The sequence below is a fragment of the Amblyomma mixtum genome, chromosome 2, assembly GCF_055824585.1.
Source record: "Amblyomma mixtum isolate Tamu chromosome 2, ASM5582458v1, whole genome shotgun sequence".
Lineage (NCBI taxonomy): Eukaryota > Metazoa > Arthropoda > Arachnida > Ixodida > Ixodidae > Amblyomma > Amblyomma mixtum.
In genome coordinates this window covers 71146324-71161007 of record NC_143013.1, presented here as the reverse complement: position 1 = coordinate 71161007, position 14684 = coordinate 71146324, and the positions used below count along the sequence as shown (strand labels likewise).

General features: G+C 48.9%; 1 protein-coding gene across 1 annotated transcript in view; it reads left to right on the top strand.

Annotated features, from left to right (window-relative positions):
- The window catches only part of ss (aryl hydrocarbon receptor spineless), a 140106-nt gene that overhangs the window by 119863 nt on the left and 5559 nt on the right, over positions 1-14684 (top strand). Inside the window, exons 6-8 of the mRNA XM_089567731.1 lie at positions 4778-4851; positions 10130-10317; positions 11358-11464. Of these exons, the coding sequence (XP_089423857.1) occupies positions 4778-4851; positions 10130-10317; positions 11358-11464 (369 nt within the window). The remainder of the gene's footprint in view (positions 1-4777; positions 4852-10129; positions 10318-11357; positions 11465-14684) is intronic.

Genomic DNA, 14684 nt, shown 5'->3' with positions numbered 1-14684 from the left:
GGTCATTTTAGCATGTTGATGACCGATTGGAGCGTGGCTCGTTCTCCACCGATGTGCGGCCATCTTTAAACCAATTGTACCACTGCTTAATCTGTGTGCTGCTCATAGCATCGTCACCGAAAGCCGTCTGAATATTTCGAATGGTTTCCACTTGGCTGTCACCCAGTTTATGGCAAAATTTGATGCAGTAGCGCTGCTCCTTTCACTCCGCCATTTGCCTTGAAATAAAAAACCGACGGGAGCACTGCGCACTGCCTCACTCAAATGCTGCGTCCCAGCGACTGACGCTATCGGCAGGCGGGAAAAAATTCGTGCATGCGCATGAAGGTTCAAGGTCGCCTGATGCAAGCGCGCTTGTTTCATATCCATCAGGTGTTCGCAAAAAAAAAAAAAATTACGAGGAACTTTAGCGGCTAAAGTGCTGAAAGGCGAAAGCCTGAGTGGTGGATTCTGCTACGCGATTGTTCACTTCACATTTTGTTGGTGCATTAATTAACTGCCAATTAATGACGCTTAAGCTTCGCCTTTAGGAGTGGAACGCGGCAGCGTGTTGTAGCGCTGCCACTGAGTCCATTAAACGCCACCACCCGTTCGGCGCGACGCCTTGCCCTTTGAACGCAACGCTTTTTAAGGGAAGTAAATGGCGCAGTAATTCCCTAGTATTGTTAGGGGAAAGGGCCAATAGGGCCTACCCCAATCACCTCTCTGTAAATATTTATTGTATTATAAATGTTTTTCACCACCACCACCTGTCGTCTCGGTGACACCTGAGCCGCACTGTACAGGAAGGGAGGAAGTGGAGTGAAAGAAGAAAGAGGGGCCGTAGTGAAGAAAATGAAAATTGTATTTGAGGAAAGAAAATTACGCATTAACTGTCTCGCATATCTCAGTAGACAGTCGAAAATTGTATTTGACGAAAGAAAGTTGCCCAGTAACTGTCTCACATATTTCGGTGGACACCCGTCAAAATTCGCGCGTGGTGACATCACGACAATTTGGACCAATCGGAAACGCGGACAAATACGCCTTGCTCGTCAGTAAATTGGTTTTTGAGGAAAGGAAATGTATCTGTCTCGCATATCTCGGTGCACTCCTGAACCTCGCCGTAACGGGAAGGGAGGAAGATGAGAGTGAACGAAGACACCGTATTCACTAGACGCAACTTTGTTCATTCCAAACCATCGAGCTGGCATGGCCGAGTGGTAGCATGCTCGACTCGCACTCCGGAGACCGGGGTTCGATTCCCAAGCTCGGCCAATTTCTTACTCGGTTTTATTTATTTATCTGGTCTGACTAGAAAGGTTAATTGGACTAATTGGTGAAGTAAGCAATTAACTAAACTCAAACTTACTTGGAGCATCACTATACGATCCCTTTAATTGGTTGCGTGGTTAGTAGCCAAAGTACAGTTGGCCGCGTTTGAAATTCGCGCACTGTGACGTTACGACCGTTTCGACCAACTGAAAAGCGTGACATTTCTTGTCGACAGCTCCTGCTTACAACGATGAGGCATTAAAGGCTTCCGCCTTAATAAAGTCGGATACTTTTCTAATAGACCTCGTATACGAATCGTCCCGTCATAGCGTGCTTTCACACGCGCAGAGAATCATTCACAAGGAACGCCGTAAGAGTTTTCGCACTCGTTGAAGGTGTCGCGGTAAAAGAGAGAAAGCGAACAAGGCAGCGCCGGTGCCCACAGAGTTCCCCGCTACACTCCTCAGTTTTCTAGCTTTCCTCCCTTTACGCACACGCTCCGGTCCACAGCCCGTGCGGGACCGCGGTCGGCACCACGAGATCAATTTTGAGGCTGACAGCTCAAAGAATAGGGTTAACAAGGGTCGCGTGCCAACGCGGGGATGAAGGGGGAAAAAAATAAATGTGGTCGGATCGACTGCCGTTCGCACCCCCTTCTTCCACCGCTGTATCGGCACTCTAAGCATATAATGGCTCATGACCTTGCAAAGCTAGGAGGCTCGGTTATTCATACGGCGGAATTTTTATTATTTGATGGTTCCGCTACTCAGAGCTCAGCGTCTATAAGCAACGCATGGTTTTATGAGTCGACAGCAGGCGTGTTATCTCATAGCTTTCGCGGTTTCGTGTTGCATTCTGGGAAGTGCAATATGTAAGCAATGTTTGACGGGAACGAAGCAGTGGATCATGCCCGTAAATGAGCGAGAAAAGAAATCATAGGGACACGTAATCACCTCGTGTGTTTGTTGGCAGTGCGATAGCATTAAAAGCTGTTGATGCCTTTACCTGAAGTGACGTCACTTCAATCCAGCCAATGGGAATTGTCGGCTCTGGTGACGTCAATTCCCTCCACCCAATGGGCGAATTTCATGACTGACGACACAATTTTTTTTCGATTAAGCTTTTGGTGGTATCGCATTTAAAGAAGAAAGACGATGAGTAAAGAAATAAAAATTAAATGGGTAAGCAAGTGCGCGAAATGGGCGAATTATGAGGTTGACAAGCGATAGTGATAAAGTACCGGTCCTTCACTTTGGCCGTGAGGTGCAGTTTCCGTATCGAAGAGGCATAACAATCACTCATGATACTAATCCGCCGTGGTGGCTCAATGACTTCATCGTTCGGGTGCTGATCCCAAGGTCGCGGTATCGAATCCCGGAGAAATTCAATAACGCCCGTGTACTGTGTGATGTCAGTGCAGGCTAAACAACCCCAGTAGGGTTAAATTAATCCGGATTCCTCCACAGCGGCGTCTTAAATAACCCCATATGTTGTTTCGGGACGTTAAACGCCACATAAAATACAACTCGTGATACCGCATGAGTGCAACTACAGCGTGCGGGAAAGCGCGGAATTTTTTTATTGCAAAATAATGTCTATCATGGAAGGTGCCGTAAAGGTACATTAAGTGAGGTTTGCTTGGAATCACAGGAAGCTTTGCTTCACGAGAGCGCATAAAATACACGAGAACAATGTTGTTTTGGAAATAGAAAGACCGAAGCCTTGAGTAGCTGGCAGCAACTACCAAACACTTAAAAGAGAGTGCGAAAGTAGAGGTATCCTATTTCCCCTTCAACGAGGCCGGAAGCCGCGGCCGGTCACGTCTGATTCGCACCTTCTGTCAGAAAGCTGCTCATTGCCTCTCCTTGGGTCACTCCGGCGCTGGCTGTCTTCTCTGCTGCTCCTGTCAAGAACCGCTTGCGGACGCGAGCAAACAGCCTATGTAGTGAGCTCAGTTTCGCGTAGCGGCCGTATGCCCGCTGGTCTATCGTCCGTCGCGACAGCGGGCGCAGTGGCGACGGACGCCAGCAAAAGAAAAAAAGAAAACAAAATACGAATAAAATACAGGGGGGTGCGCTTTCACCTGCTTGAACGCTCGAGCGGTTTCTTTGTTTCCCAGGGAAGGGGCGGGAGACAGCAGAAGGGAGGGGGGGGAGCACCACGCCGCCGCCCGAGGAGCGGTGTTGTGTGGTGTGCTGGGCTCGTTGTTGTGTCGAGGGGGGGGGGGGGGGGGGGGGGGGGGAGCGGCGTACGGTCCCGCTGACACATTGAATAATGCAGGCGGGCCGACCGACCGACCGAAGGGGAGCCAGAAATAACGGGGGGGGAGGAAACGTTAATGGGCGCCCTTACCTGCCCTCCCCATCCGCCGTACCTGGCTGCTAAGCAGACGGTGCCACACCGGTGAGGGAGGAGGAGGAGACGCCGCGGGTGCTGCGGCAGAGCCGATGGAACGGGCCGATGCCTTAGTGCAGGGGGTGCGGGAACGAGGGAAGGATGAAGGAAGGGGGGGACTAGCGTTGTACGAGTAGAGTAGAGAAGGGGGAAAGGTTTCTGCTCGCTCCACCAAAAGCAGTGGTTTCAGGCGGCCCGCACTCTCGGCGTTGATTGTGGCTTTGCGAGGATTTCCCAGTTTCCGTCCCGCTAGAAACGCGTTGCGATGGCCAGAGAGGTCCACACTGCCTCCTTTACCGATGCGGCCGTGTGAACGGTCGACCGACGGACGATGCCTACTGATTTTCAGCTTTGCGTTTATGTTTATGTTTATGGGGTTTAACGTCCCAAAGCGACTAAGGCTATGAGAGACGCCGTAGTGGAGGGCTCCGGAATTTTCGACCACCTGGGGTTCTTTAACGTGCACTGACATCGCACAGTACACGGGCCTCGAATTTCTCCTCCAAAGAAGTCCAGCCGCCGCGGCCGGGATCGAACCCGCGTCTTTCGGGCCAGCAGCCGAGCACCATAGCCACTGAGCTGAGAATGCTAGAGCTGTTGGCTTGGGGTATAGTAAATAAAACGTGCTTCGCGACCCGCACAAGAACAGTTCCGCAACAAAAGATGCTGGCTCTCGGAAGCAGCGTGCACGTTTGGCAACGCCGTTCTCAGTCGAACACGGAAGACCATCCGCTGCCATCTGCGCAAGGCAACCCTATGTCCAACATTGCTCCTCACCCACAAAGTCTGTTTGGTGTTCGACGCTTGGCAATCGGTTCACCGGTAATCGACGCCCTGCAGACCAGAGTGCTTCATTTTGAATCCCATTTCTGTTCGCCAGTCACTAGTTAAACTTAGTGTTGCTATGTCCATCCGTACTCTCACTGGCCCTCCTCACTCATGTACAGCTACTCTTTCCCGTATATAAATGCCATGGGCTCAACAGAGCTAAGGGCGGAGGACAGGGAAAGCACGCAGGATGCCATGCATGCTTCACTCTTGAAAAGTTTTTGCCAACCATCGTGCATTTTTTTCTTTTTGTCTCGATGACTCGCTAACGGTGTATTCCTCGCTGCTTTCTCTTTTCCAGAGAACGCGCAATACCTCGATAGGAATTTCACCGTGCGTTTTCGCTGCTTACTGGACAACACCTCCGGGTTCTTGGTGAGTACAACAGTGCTACTGTTGCCACTGACATGCATTATGAGTTCCATCTTTTTTTTTTTGTTTGTCAAGCCGTCAGCAGTGCTATTTTGTTTTTTATCGCCAACACTTACGCGTCTCTTCATTGCGTTGCTTTTTATATTTATTTATTTACTTTCACTTATTGCTGTCTTGAATGTTTTTAAAATACAAAGAAAGAAGCAGAGCGTAAACACATCAGGGACACTAAGCAACATCCAAAAATTCTCTCAGCGGAAAAGCAGCGAATGGCTGCTGAAAATAACTTCCAAACTGATGCGGTATGCAGGAAAAAATACTATTTAAATATGCGAGTGCGAGGATTTAAAGGTGAAATGTTGAAGTAATGACAGGTTTTTTATTGTGATGACTTAAATGCGTTAGTGAAAACGCAAGATGAAACTGGCCTGTGTTTTATGGTCGGATGTGAAAGTGTCCAAGTAGTGTCGACCCGCTATCCTCGAATCTTCCATTTGTAAGGCGAAGACTGACGTAGCTATACGGCGGAGAAATAGAGGCAAATCCATGCATGTCGATGTGAAGAGATAGTTGATACGGTCGTCTGCGCATTCTCACAAAGAAATCAGAGAACTCGGAGAGAAAGAACCTACAAATTCATGTTTCACAGACTTGACTGTGAACAGTACTTTCGCCGGTGCGAACGCGCGAACAGATGCTCAGACGCATGCACTCTACACCACCTCAAAGCCTCGTTTTTAAATTTTTCACTTCATTTCTTTTGTAGTATCGTTGTTTCCTCCGCAAAATGCGAACTCCACCACGCTTCTATCGAGCAGGAACAGCCTTGCCTGCTCCCATGCCCTGCCATTCTGACCTCATGAACGAGGGCTAGAAGAGAACAAAAAAATGCGCAGCTAAAGATGAAGAACGCGCACTAGAAATGAGCACAAAAACTAGAAAAAAGGTTCGAAACCACTATTACGCCCTGCATATTGCACGTTCTTCATCGGAGGGCCAGCTCCACGCAACGCCAACAAATAACAGAAGCGGTAAAAAAAACAAAAAACAAATAAGAAGCATTTTTTTTTTTTGTAGTTGGAAAAAGGGGGGGGGGGGGGGTGTTGCCCTGCCCCTGTTTAACAGAACGCGCTGGACGGCAATGCATCGCAAAGAGGGAGCGAGTGCAGAGCGGTAAAATAGGAAAGAAGAAAGGAAGCCATTCGGAGCCGTCATAAGCGGATGCTCCTACCCGGGCCACAACCTCGGCAGCAAGCGCAGGAAACCTCGCTAAATGGCACTCTACCGATCGCCATCGCCATCAGCGCGGGCCCTACGCGCTTTTTGCCGGACGCCTCCTTTGCTCTTTTTTTGTCGTCCGTCCGCTTTCTCTTTTGCTTCCCTCGAACACCAGTCGCTCCTGGCGCCTAGAAATGCCTGGCTAACCGTTACTTACCTGAACGGAGAGGCAGTGCACCTTTTTTCTCTTTTATTGGGACTGTGCCAGCGTTTAAGTTTCCAACATCGAATCGAAATGTATTCGCTTGCAGTTTCCGTAACGTAGTTATGAGGGCTATTAATGTTTGGGCGAAGTTCTTGGGCTTGAGCAACAAGCTTAAACCGACGTTTTTATGGCGTGGGCCAGACGTCACTCGTAATGTGCGATCAGGCCGAAATTAAACGCGAACACGCATGTGCCGTACTTTTCTACTTTGCAGCAAGATATTACTTTACAACCGGTTTAGGAATATATACACCCGTAGACCTTTTGCCCAGTTCGCCACGGTGGCTGAGTGGTTATGGTGCTCGGCTGCTGACCCGAAAGGCGCGGGTTCGATCCCGGCCGCGGCGATCGAATTTCGATGGAGGCGAAATTTTAGAGGCCCGTGTACTGTGCGATGTCAGTGCACGTTAAAGAACCCCAGGTGGTCGAAATTTCCGGAGCCCTTCACTACGGCGTCTCTCATAGCCTTAGTCGCTTTGGGTCGTTAAACCCCATAAACCATAAACCAACCAAGACCTTTTGCCCTTAAACATTAATCAGGCGAGTGGTGCACTGCAGCTGAAGGCACACAAGTAAGATAGTTTGTTTCGATGACAGGCGCTGTTCACGTCTCATTCCGGGCTGACTGTACTTGAATTATATTTATGTGGTGCAGGCAGGGGCTTATTATTTTTATTTCCTTTTGGTTGCCCCAACCTATCAAATGTACTTGAATTATAGCGTTCTTAGTTTCTTAATTCCTTCGATTAATAAAGTGAAACCAAATGACATACAATCGGCTGTTTGATAAGGTAATCCCAATTCCAAGGGTTACAGTACCGCTGCGGTGGGCTAGTCGTTCGAGCATCAGCCTTGCATGCGGGACGGACGGGTTTCGATCCCCAGTACCGACGGGTACATATACCAGTGATACAATGGGTTCAAGCTGTATCCTGGCCTGGTGCTCGGACTCTGAGGGAGTCAGGTGTCTAGATGATGGGCCTTTGACCCCACTTTGTGCAACGCAAATACCTTGCGCTATGGCGCTTTTTGGCCGCAGATGCCCTTGCGGCACTAAATTCATGATAAAGGGTAACAGTCAGCAGCAGCAGTGAAGTTAAGCATAGCATTCATGGCTAATGCTCACTTAGGTACACAGATAAAGACATACGCAGATACTTGTAGAAACTCTTATGAATTTTTGAATTGTCAGCTTAAGGAACGCTGACTACAAGCAGACAAGAGTGTATAATAGGAAGTGATTACGGGTGTGTAGAGTTGGTGCGCAAAGTTTGAATATATATATATACATATACACACACACACACACACACACACACACACACACACACACACACACACACACACACACACACACACACACACACACACACACACACACACACACACACACACACACACACACACACACACACACACACACACACACACACACACACACACACACACACACACACACACACACACACTATATGAGAGAAGCCAACAGCCACAGAAACCAAAGGACACAGGGGATTTTTAATTAATTTATTTATTTTGTGGTGTTGATCAATTTAGAATATTACTGAATATGTTATCGCTTAAAGCTAATTGATTAGAAAAGCAGAAGAAAAAACAACCACATGCCGCCGTTGGGATCCGAACCCACGACCTCCGAATTACGGACGCGTAATTATAACGAGCCCCTCATTCCCCTTCCCTTGTTTGCCCCCCCCCCCCCCCCCCCCCCCCCTCCATCCCCCCCACACACACACACACATATATGCCATCGCCTCGTAATATGCACGCAGTCGGCTGTGAATGTTTAGGAATGAATCTGCGTGGATCTGAAAAAGAGAAAGATAACTCGGAGCTGACATGTGCACGGTTGCATGTGTCGCTCCGATCAAAAGCTGTTTAATTTTGATTTCTGCGCCGCGTGCGTTGCTTCTAGACGTACTATACTGCTGGAATCGCAATACACGAGAAATAACTTTGCGCTAGTTAAATTAACCACTTTCTTCCTAACCAAAAATCTACTGGAACTAGGTACGTATAGAGTGCGGCTAGCCTGCGTAAGCAACCTTTCTACCGTCGTCGCAACCAGTGCAGGAAAAAGTAGTAATGGCTTCAGGTTAACTAACGTGATGTGTTCTCTTACTGCTCTGAGAACACAGTGACAGAACATCTTCATATTTCTCCCCATCGCTACCACGCGGACAATTTCGCTTTCGTGATCAGCGGGAACACACGGGAGCTATGCGCTACTCAGAAACAAACAATACACGCTAGCTGCAACGAGACCACAAATGGAGGTGCACAAAATACGGTTCGGCCTTGTGTGCGCACGGCATCATTCCCGGCCAAGACATCCGTGAGATGGCGCAGTTCGGTGCGCGCGACAGAGCAACCCCGCGGGGCAACCCCGTTTGCGTTCCCTACACAGATGAATCCGCATTCTGTTCGGGAAACCCCGGAGGAGTGGGGACAGAAAGAGGGAAGAGGGGAGGTGGTTGAAAGAGAGTGAGAGTGGCTTAGCGTCCAGGTGCGTCGGTTAATGATTTATCGATAAATCTGTCCTGTCTCCGTGCACACGAGAGGGGAGAGGGAGTCCACTTCTCCCTCGTCTCCATCACAGCGCAATTCCCCTCATTGCTGCTTCCTTTATTTCGCTATTTCGGGCTTTTCTCTTGTCCGAATGATAAGAGAGGAGAGGAAGCAACGGACTTCCGACGAACTATTGTTCTGCGCCGCGTTGGTGGCATGTAGCACGGTGCTGCTCACGACGCTGCTTTGTTTTTGTTTTATTTCTCGTTTTGCTCTGTTCTTTCGTGCACTACTGTAATCGCAGAGTTTCGTGTTGTAATGCTGGAGGAAAATGTGGCGATCCTTTTTTCGGGAGCTGCCCGTAAAGCAGTTCGCGTGGCAATGATGGGTAGTATTTGTGGATCTTAGCAGCTAGATTCGAGCATCCCAGCTACGTATTACACAAAGGACTTTGGGAGCAGAACACATCTAATTGATCAGTAATTGCCCCTTTTTGAAATAATGTATTTGCAACTATGTGTGCGCCCTGTACGCGCTGTTATTTTCTAGCTCGCAAAACTTAAAAACAAGGGGGGGGGGGAGCATCCTGTTAAAAAAGAAATGCACCGGTGGTTACTGAAAGTGGCGAAATACTGCCTTAGAACTTCCACATTTAAGCCAGTCGATGGCCGATTGACGCGTTCTTGTTAACGCGGCAAGTTGAGAAATGAAAATCATGTGTAAGAAAGAATGACAAAAGGAGTGGGTTCCAGTAGCGACTCTTTGCCTTCTAGTCTCTGTTGCGCATCATTTCGACCCTGCAAGCTTCCTCAAGACTTTCACGTCTTACATTCTTCGGATGGAGCTTCGGTACTGACTTAACTTTCCCAACGTCGCTGACGAGGTGAACTCCTGAGCGCTTCTCTAGTGGTGTAATTGGTGGCATGAAGACTAACGCTTCTCCCTGCATTCGATGCGGAAAGATTCTCGTAGCAAGCAAAGCTTACAGTCACTTTCGAACTTCGCCCGTGCAAGCTTGGCACAGTTCGTGAAGCCTCGTCATAGAAAACAAAGAGTTGTTGCAAGAATTGAGGGTATGTTGCGCAGATGAGCGTGACAAGGGCGTCACAACATCGTGCTGTAAGCAGGAACTATTAAGAAAGCGCTGGCGCTGCACTGGCAACGAGTTTGTGGAGTTTAAGACGGCGACTGCTTTTCCGGTCGACGTTCACCCAGTGTCCAAACTCGCTGCCTTTTCTCACCACACTGAACCTCTCCGTGCATTCTCCGCAGCGGCTGGACATCCAGGGCAAGATCCGCGTGCTCCAGGGCCAGAACCACAAGACGGAGGAGCCTCCGCTGGCGCTGTTCGCCGTGTGCACGCCCTTCGGGCCACCCTCGCTGCTCGAGATGCCCCAGAAGGAGTCCATGTTCAAGAGCAAGCACAAGCTCGACCTGGCTCTTGTCTCCATGGACCAGAGGTATACTGCTGCTGTACACTTTATATACTGTTCTCCTCCACACCGGCAGTGCGCACTACAACACGCGACGCGTGCGAAAGTGCATGGGAATAAGTCGGTCACTTCGATCTTCTCTGCATCAAGAGAAAATCTTCATCGGCATTATTTAATATATGCTTGAGGCTCATATCCTTGAACGTGTCCTTGGATGGAGGGGCGGTAATTATGCGTGACACAGTTCATGTAGTTGAGATTTGGCTTGTTTGTGGTGAAACATGCTAAGGGGTGCACTCTTTATGGAAACCATCGATGGACTGTCTGCAGGCTTTTTATAGACTCTACTGCCTTCCTATAGATATTTCCTTTTGTCTGATCTCAGTCTACATACTATATATAGAAAAAAGTTTACTAAAAGTGTACGGTCTTAAATCTATTGATTAATATAGACTGTAGGATTTGCCTATATGGACTGTCTGTAGGATTCGTCTATAGACTGTACGATTTGTCTATAGAAAGTCTGTAGACTTTATAGACAAAAGTTAATGGGCAGTTTATATAAAGGCTATAGACCTTATAGACAAAAGTCTATGGACAGTCTATAGACCGTCTAAAGAAATTGTTGTAAGGGAGTGCGGGAAGAACAGCAGTAGAGGAGTACTGCCTATGTCTTTTTAATCCCTCGCTATAATGATTTCACTGTAACAGGTCATGTAACGCGGGTAGAGTCAGGGATTTTGCAAATACTTCCGAACTGAATTCTTTACCGAGGTATTGCTTTTCCGTGGCAGTTCGTACAAAGGCTGCTCAGAGTCGTGATCTCGCCGCTTCACTTGACAACCTCCCTCCGGGTTGCTTAGCACATAGCATGGGTAATGATGCGCGTTTTTAATACTTAAGAGGGATCTACGTACATTAAAAAAAAAATGCCTTAACGATATGTCTGTGCAGACTCTTGAGGATGATTTCTTGCGCGTGAGTTTGCAAACAACGGCTGAACGTTATTTTCGTCCCTTTAGCGCATTCTGGTTTCTGAAGTGTCGCACGCGCTATCTCCCTTGCAGGGGTAAGCAGCTGCTGGGATACGCCGACTCGGACTTTATGAGCCAAGGTGGATACGACTTGGTTCACTTCGACGATCTCGCCTACGTGGCCAGCGCACACCAAGAACGTGAGTCCTATGGAAATATTTTCTTTACGTGTTCTTATAAGCCGCCTAATTCAGTCTCTTCGTTGCAACTAAGACACGAAAAGAATTCGTCACTGTGAATGCGGCCTCCAAACTGGTGCGAAAAGAAACGTGGCATCTGGGAGACATTTATCCTTTCCTTTCTCGTCGTACACGGCCTTGAACTGACTAACATTTGGTGAGTACTGCAATTCTGCAGGTTCAGTTCTCTGCGTGAGAAATCAGCAACGAGGCGTTTGGGAGGAAATGGCAACGCAAGTACCAGCGCTCACGAAATCAGGCTCAATCGTTTCAGAGGCGCCCGAACGTTTCTCTGTGGTATAACATCTCGAAAAATGTCATAATTACCGTCTCAGAAAATAAAATTTGTTATTCTTATCGTGAAAGAACGAATTATTTCCTCGGTACCCGCAGTGGTGCCACTGCTGATCTCCGATTTTAAAATATGACGTTCCGCTGCAGCTTGATAGCAGAATAAAAAATTGGCAGTGGTTTAGCTCTGGTTAAACCGGGGGGATTACGAAAGCAACGAGGAGAGAGAGAGAGAGGCGATGGAGAGCGCGCGGCAGCGGCGGCGGCCCCGGTACGCTAGCTATGCGCCGCTACTGCGCATGCGCAACTGGCGAGCGCGGCGGCGGCACCTCTGAGTCACCCGCGCAGCGACGGTGGCGGCGCGCCAGCTGTGCGCAGTGTGACGTCACTGCTCCTCGCGCATGCGCAGTATGGCCTTTCCTCAGCTTCGCGAAATGGCTCGGCGACTCGCGTAGTGTTGCTTTCGCAACAAAAAATTGTTGGGGACACAAGTGCCGCCTTAAGGGTATGACGCGATAGATTTAATGATTTGTGATCATGGATGGAGAACATACCATATATGCAGAATTCTTCATTCCCTACTTAGAATTCATAGGTCCCTAGGAGTTCTCATGCCACTCGTGGCGCAGTTAAGCTATGCGCCTCTGCCCTGCGATGACAGGTGCTGCCATCTGTGGGGCTTGTGCGACCCAGGTTCCTCTTCCCGAACAACCTCTCGTGACCAATCATTAATTTAACTGCTACTTGCCATGATACACAGTTTGTTCACAATCCGATGGGCAAGTTGCGATGACGCCAGAGGGTCACGTGACCTAAGTGGCCCTTCTGACTCCTTGGTATTTTTCGTCAACGACGGCGACGACGCCGGATTTTCTGCGGCGCGAGTTCCTTAACTCTATTGCGTTAAACTGAAACGGAACAAACCGAGTAGTAGCGGTATAGTAAAAATAGCTGGGAATAGAGTGAAACAGTACAAACAGTGATTTTAACAAGGAGAAGAGAACAGATCAGAATATCTAATATGCTTCAGTATATTCTCAGCATCTGCGATTATGTGATCGCTTCATGCCTCCATTGAACGCTAATGCGCATTCCTTCTTTGTCTTGCAAACGCTACCTCAGCAGCGAAGCTGCAGTACACGCCTGTCTGGATGCGGTTTCGCTGTCGATGATGCCACGTTTAGACTTCCGCGCTGCCAATGCAGACATCGCGTGCATGGGCCAAAAGCCCCGTTCAAACTGTCGCAGGCGCGTTCGAAATACTCCGCTCTCTTTCCTTCGCTACCACTCTCAAATTGCAACTTCTTTTCGAAGAGAAACGAGATACGTTTGCTTTCTCGCTCTTCGCGAACCACCGCTATGCATCGCGCGCATAATCACGCGTACAAATCGAGAGGGGCGGTGGATTCATTCAAGCCAGGCGCGCGGAAACGAAATGCCTTCATCTTTTCTTATTCGCTTCCTTTTTTTTTTTCTCCCGAAAAGCGGCATCACCAGCTTTCGACGGCTGCTGAGGGTTTCGCATTCGGTTGGTCCCGAATCGATTCCTTTTTAAAGCCCTCTCGCTTCCCTTTTCGCGCTCGCTCCGAAGCCGCCGCCGGCGTCGCCACCATCGCGCCCGCTGGCGCGCCCGACGTTTGCTTTTATTCGCGTTCGGTTTCCACGTAACGGCATTCGCTGTCCGCGAGTGGATACGTCGAGCAGCCGCGTTTCGTTTTCCCAATCCGCAAACGCGTCCCGCTCTTTCCCTTTCGCTCTTCCTTTCTTTGTATGCGCCCACTGGACGAAGCCGCGTTCTCATTTCTTCGCGCTCAAAAAGAAAAAAAAAAGAAAGGGGCAAGCGGAAGGCGAACACTTCCGGCGCTCCTGTTGTGTGGAGGGTTGGAACGGGAAAGTGCAGAAAGCCGAGTGGCTGGTTGCGGTTCACCTTCCTCTTTCGATCCTCTGTTGTTTCGTTTTTGTTTCTGGTTTGTTTGTTTGTATACTGCTCAGAGGTTTCCCTGCGCCGCTGTCGGATTCGTCGAGAGGAAATTGAGCCTGCGGCGTTTTCGCTATCGAGCGACGATAGGAGCATATTCAAGCGGCTCGTGACGACTTCGGGTCGGCAGTCGCTCACTTGCCTCTCCGAGCTGTTTTGCTCAGCTTGCGTGCGTTGTAGGCGCAGCCTCGGTTTTCTGGGTTTCTTTTTAGTTTTCTCTTTGCCCGCAGAATTGAGACATTTTACTCTCACTTCTATTGACGAACAGTCTACTGGCGGTGATGAAGGGAGCAGCCGGCTGGAAACAGAGTGGCAATCAGTCTGGGAATACTAAAGAGAATGGAGAAGTGGAGATTGGGTTTTGTTGGAATGCGGGAAAACTCGAGACTACATTGAGGCACAAACGAATATGTCGTTTGTTCCGAGGGGAGTTTGTTTTGCTCGCCAGAAGGAACGCGGAGATAATGCTCCTGCATACTTCTCGCGTTGCGAAACACGGAGGCACGCATACGTGCGGGGTTATGAACCAGACTAACTTTATATATGCGCTTTTTTTTTCATGGTGCACTGATTCGGGCGCATGTGATTTGCTCATTCAAACTCAGAGGCAGGCAGTACAGATTCCACTAGTTCGTAGTTGTTCGAGGGCCTAACCCCTTCCCTAAATTTTTTCCGCTGTGCATTCCTCAGAATGCATTGCCCAAAATACGGTACGCTTTGCGTCCATCAATAGGAATAATGCGACTCGTCTGTGTTATACATTTCTTTCAGTATAGATGTAAACGCCGGTTTAAATGAAACCCAAGAGCACAGACCTTTGGGCTGGTTGGTTCATAGCAGACACGTACAAGCGCAAAAAAAAAAAAAAACACGGACAGAGAAAGAGACTATGACAACACGAGCGCTTCGAAT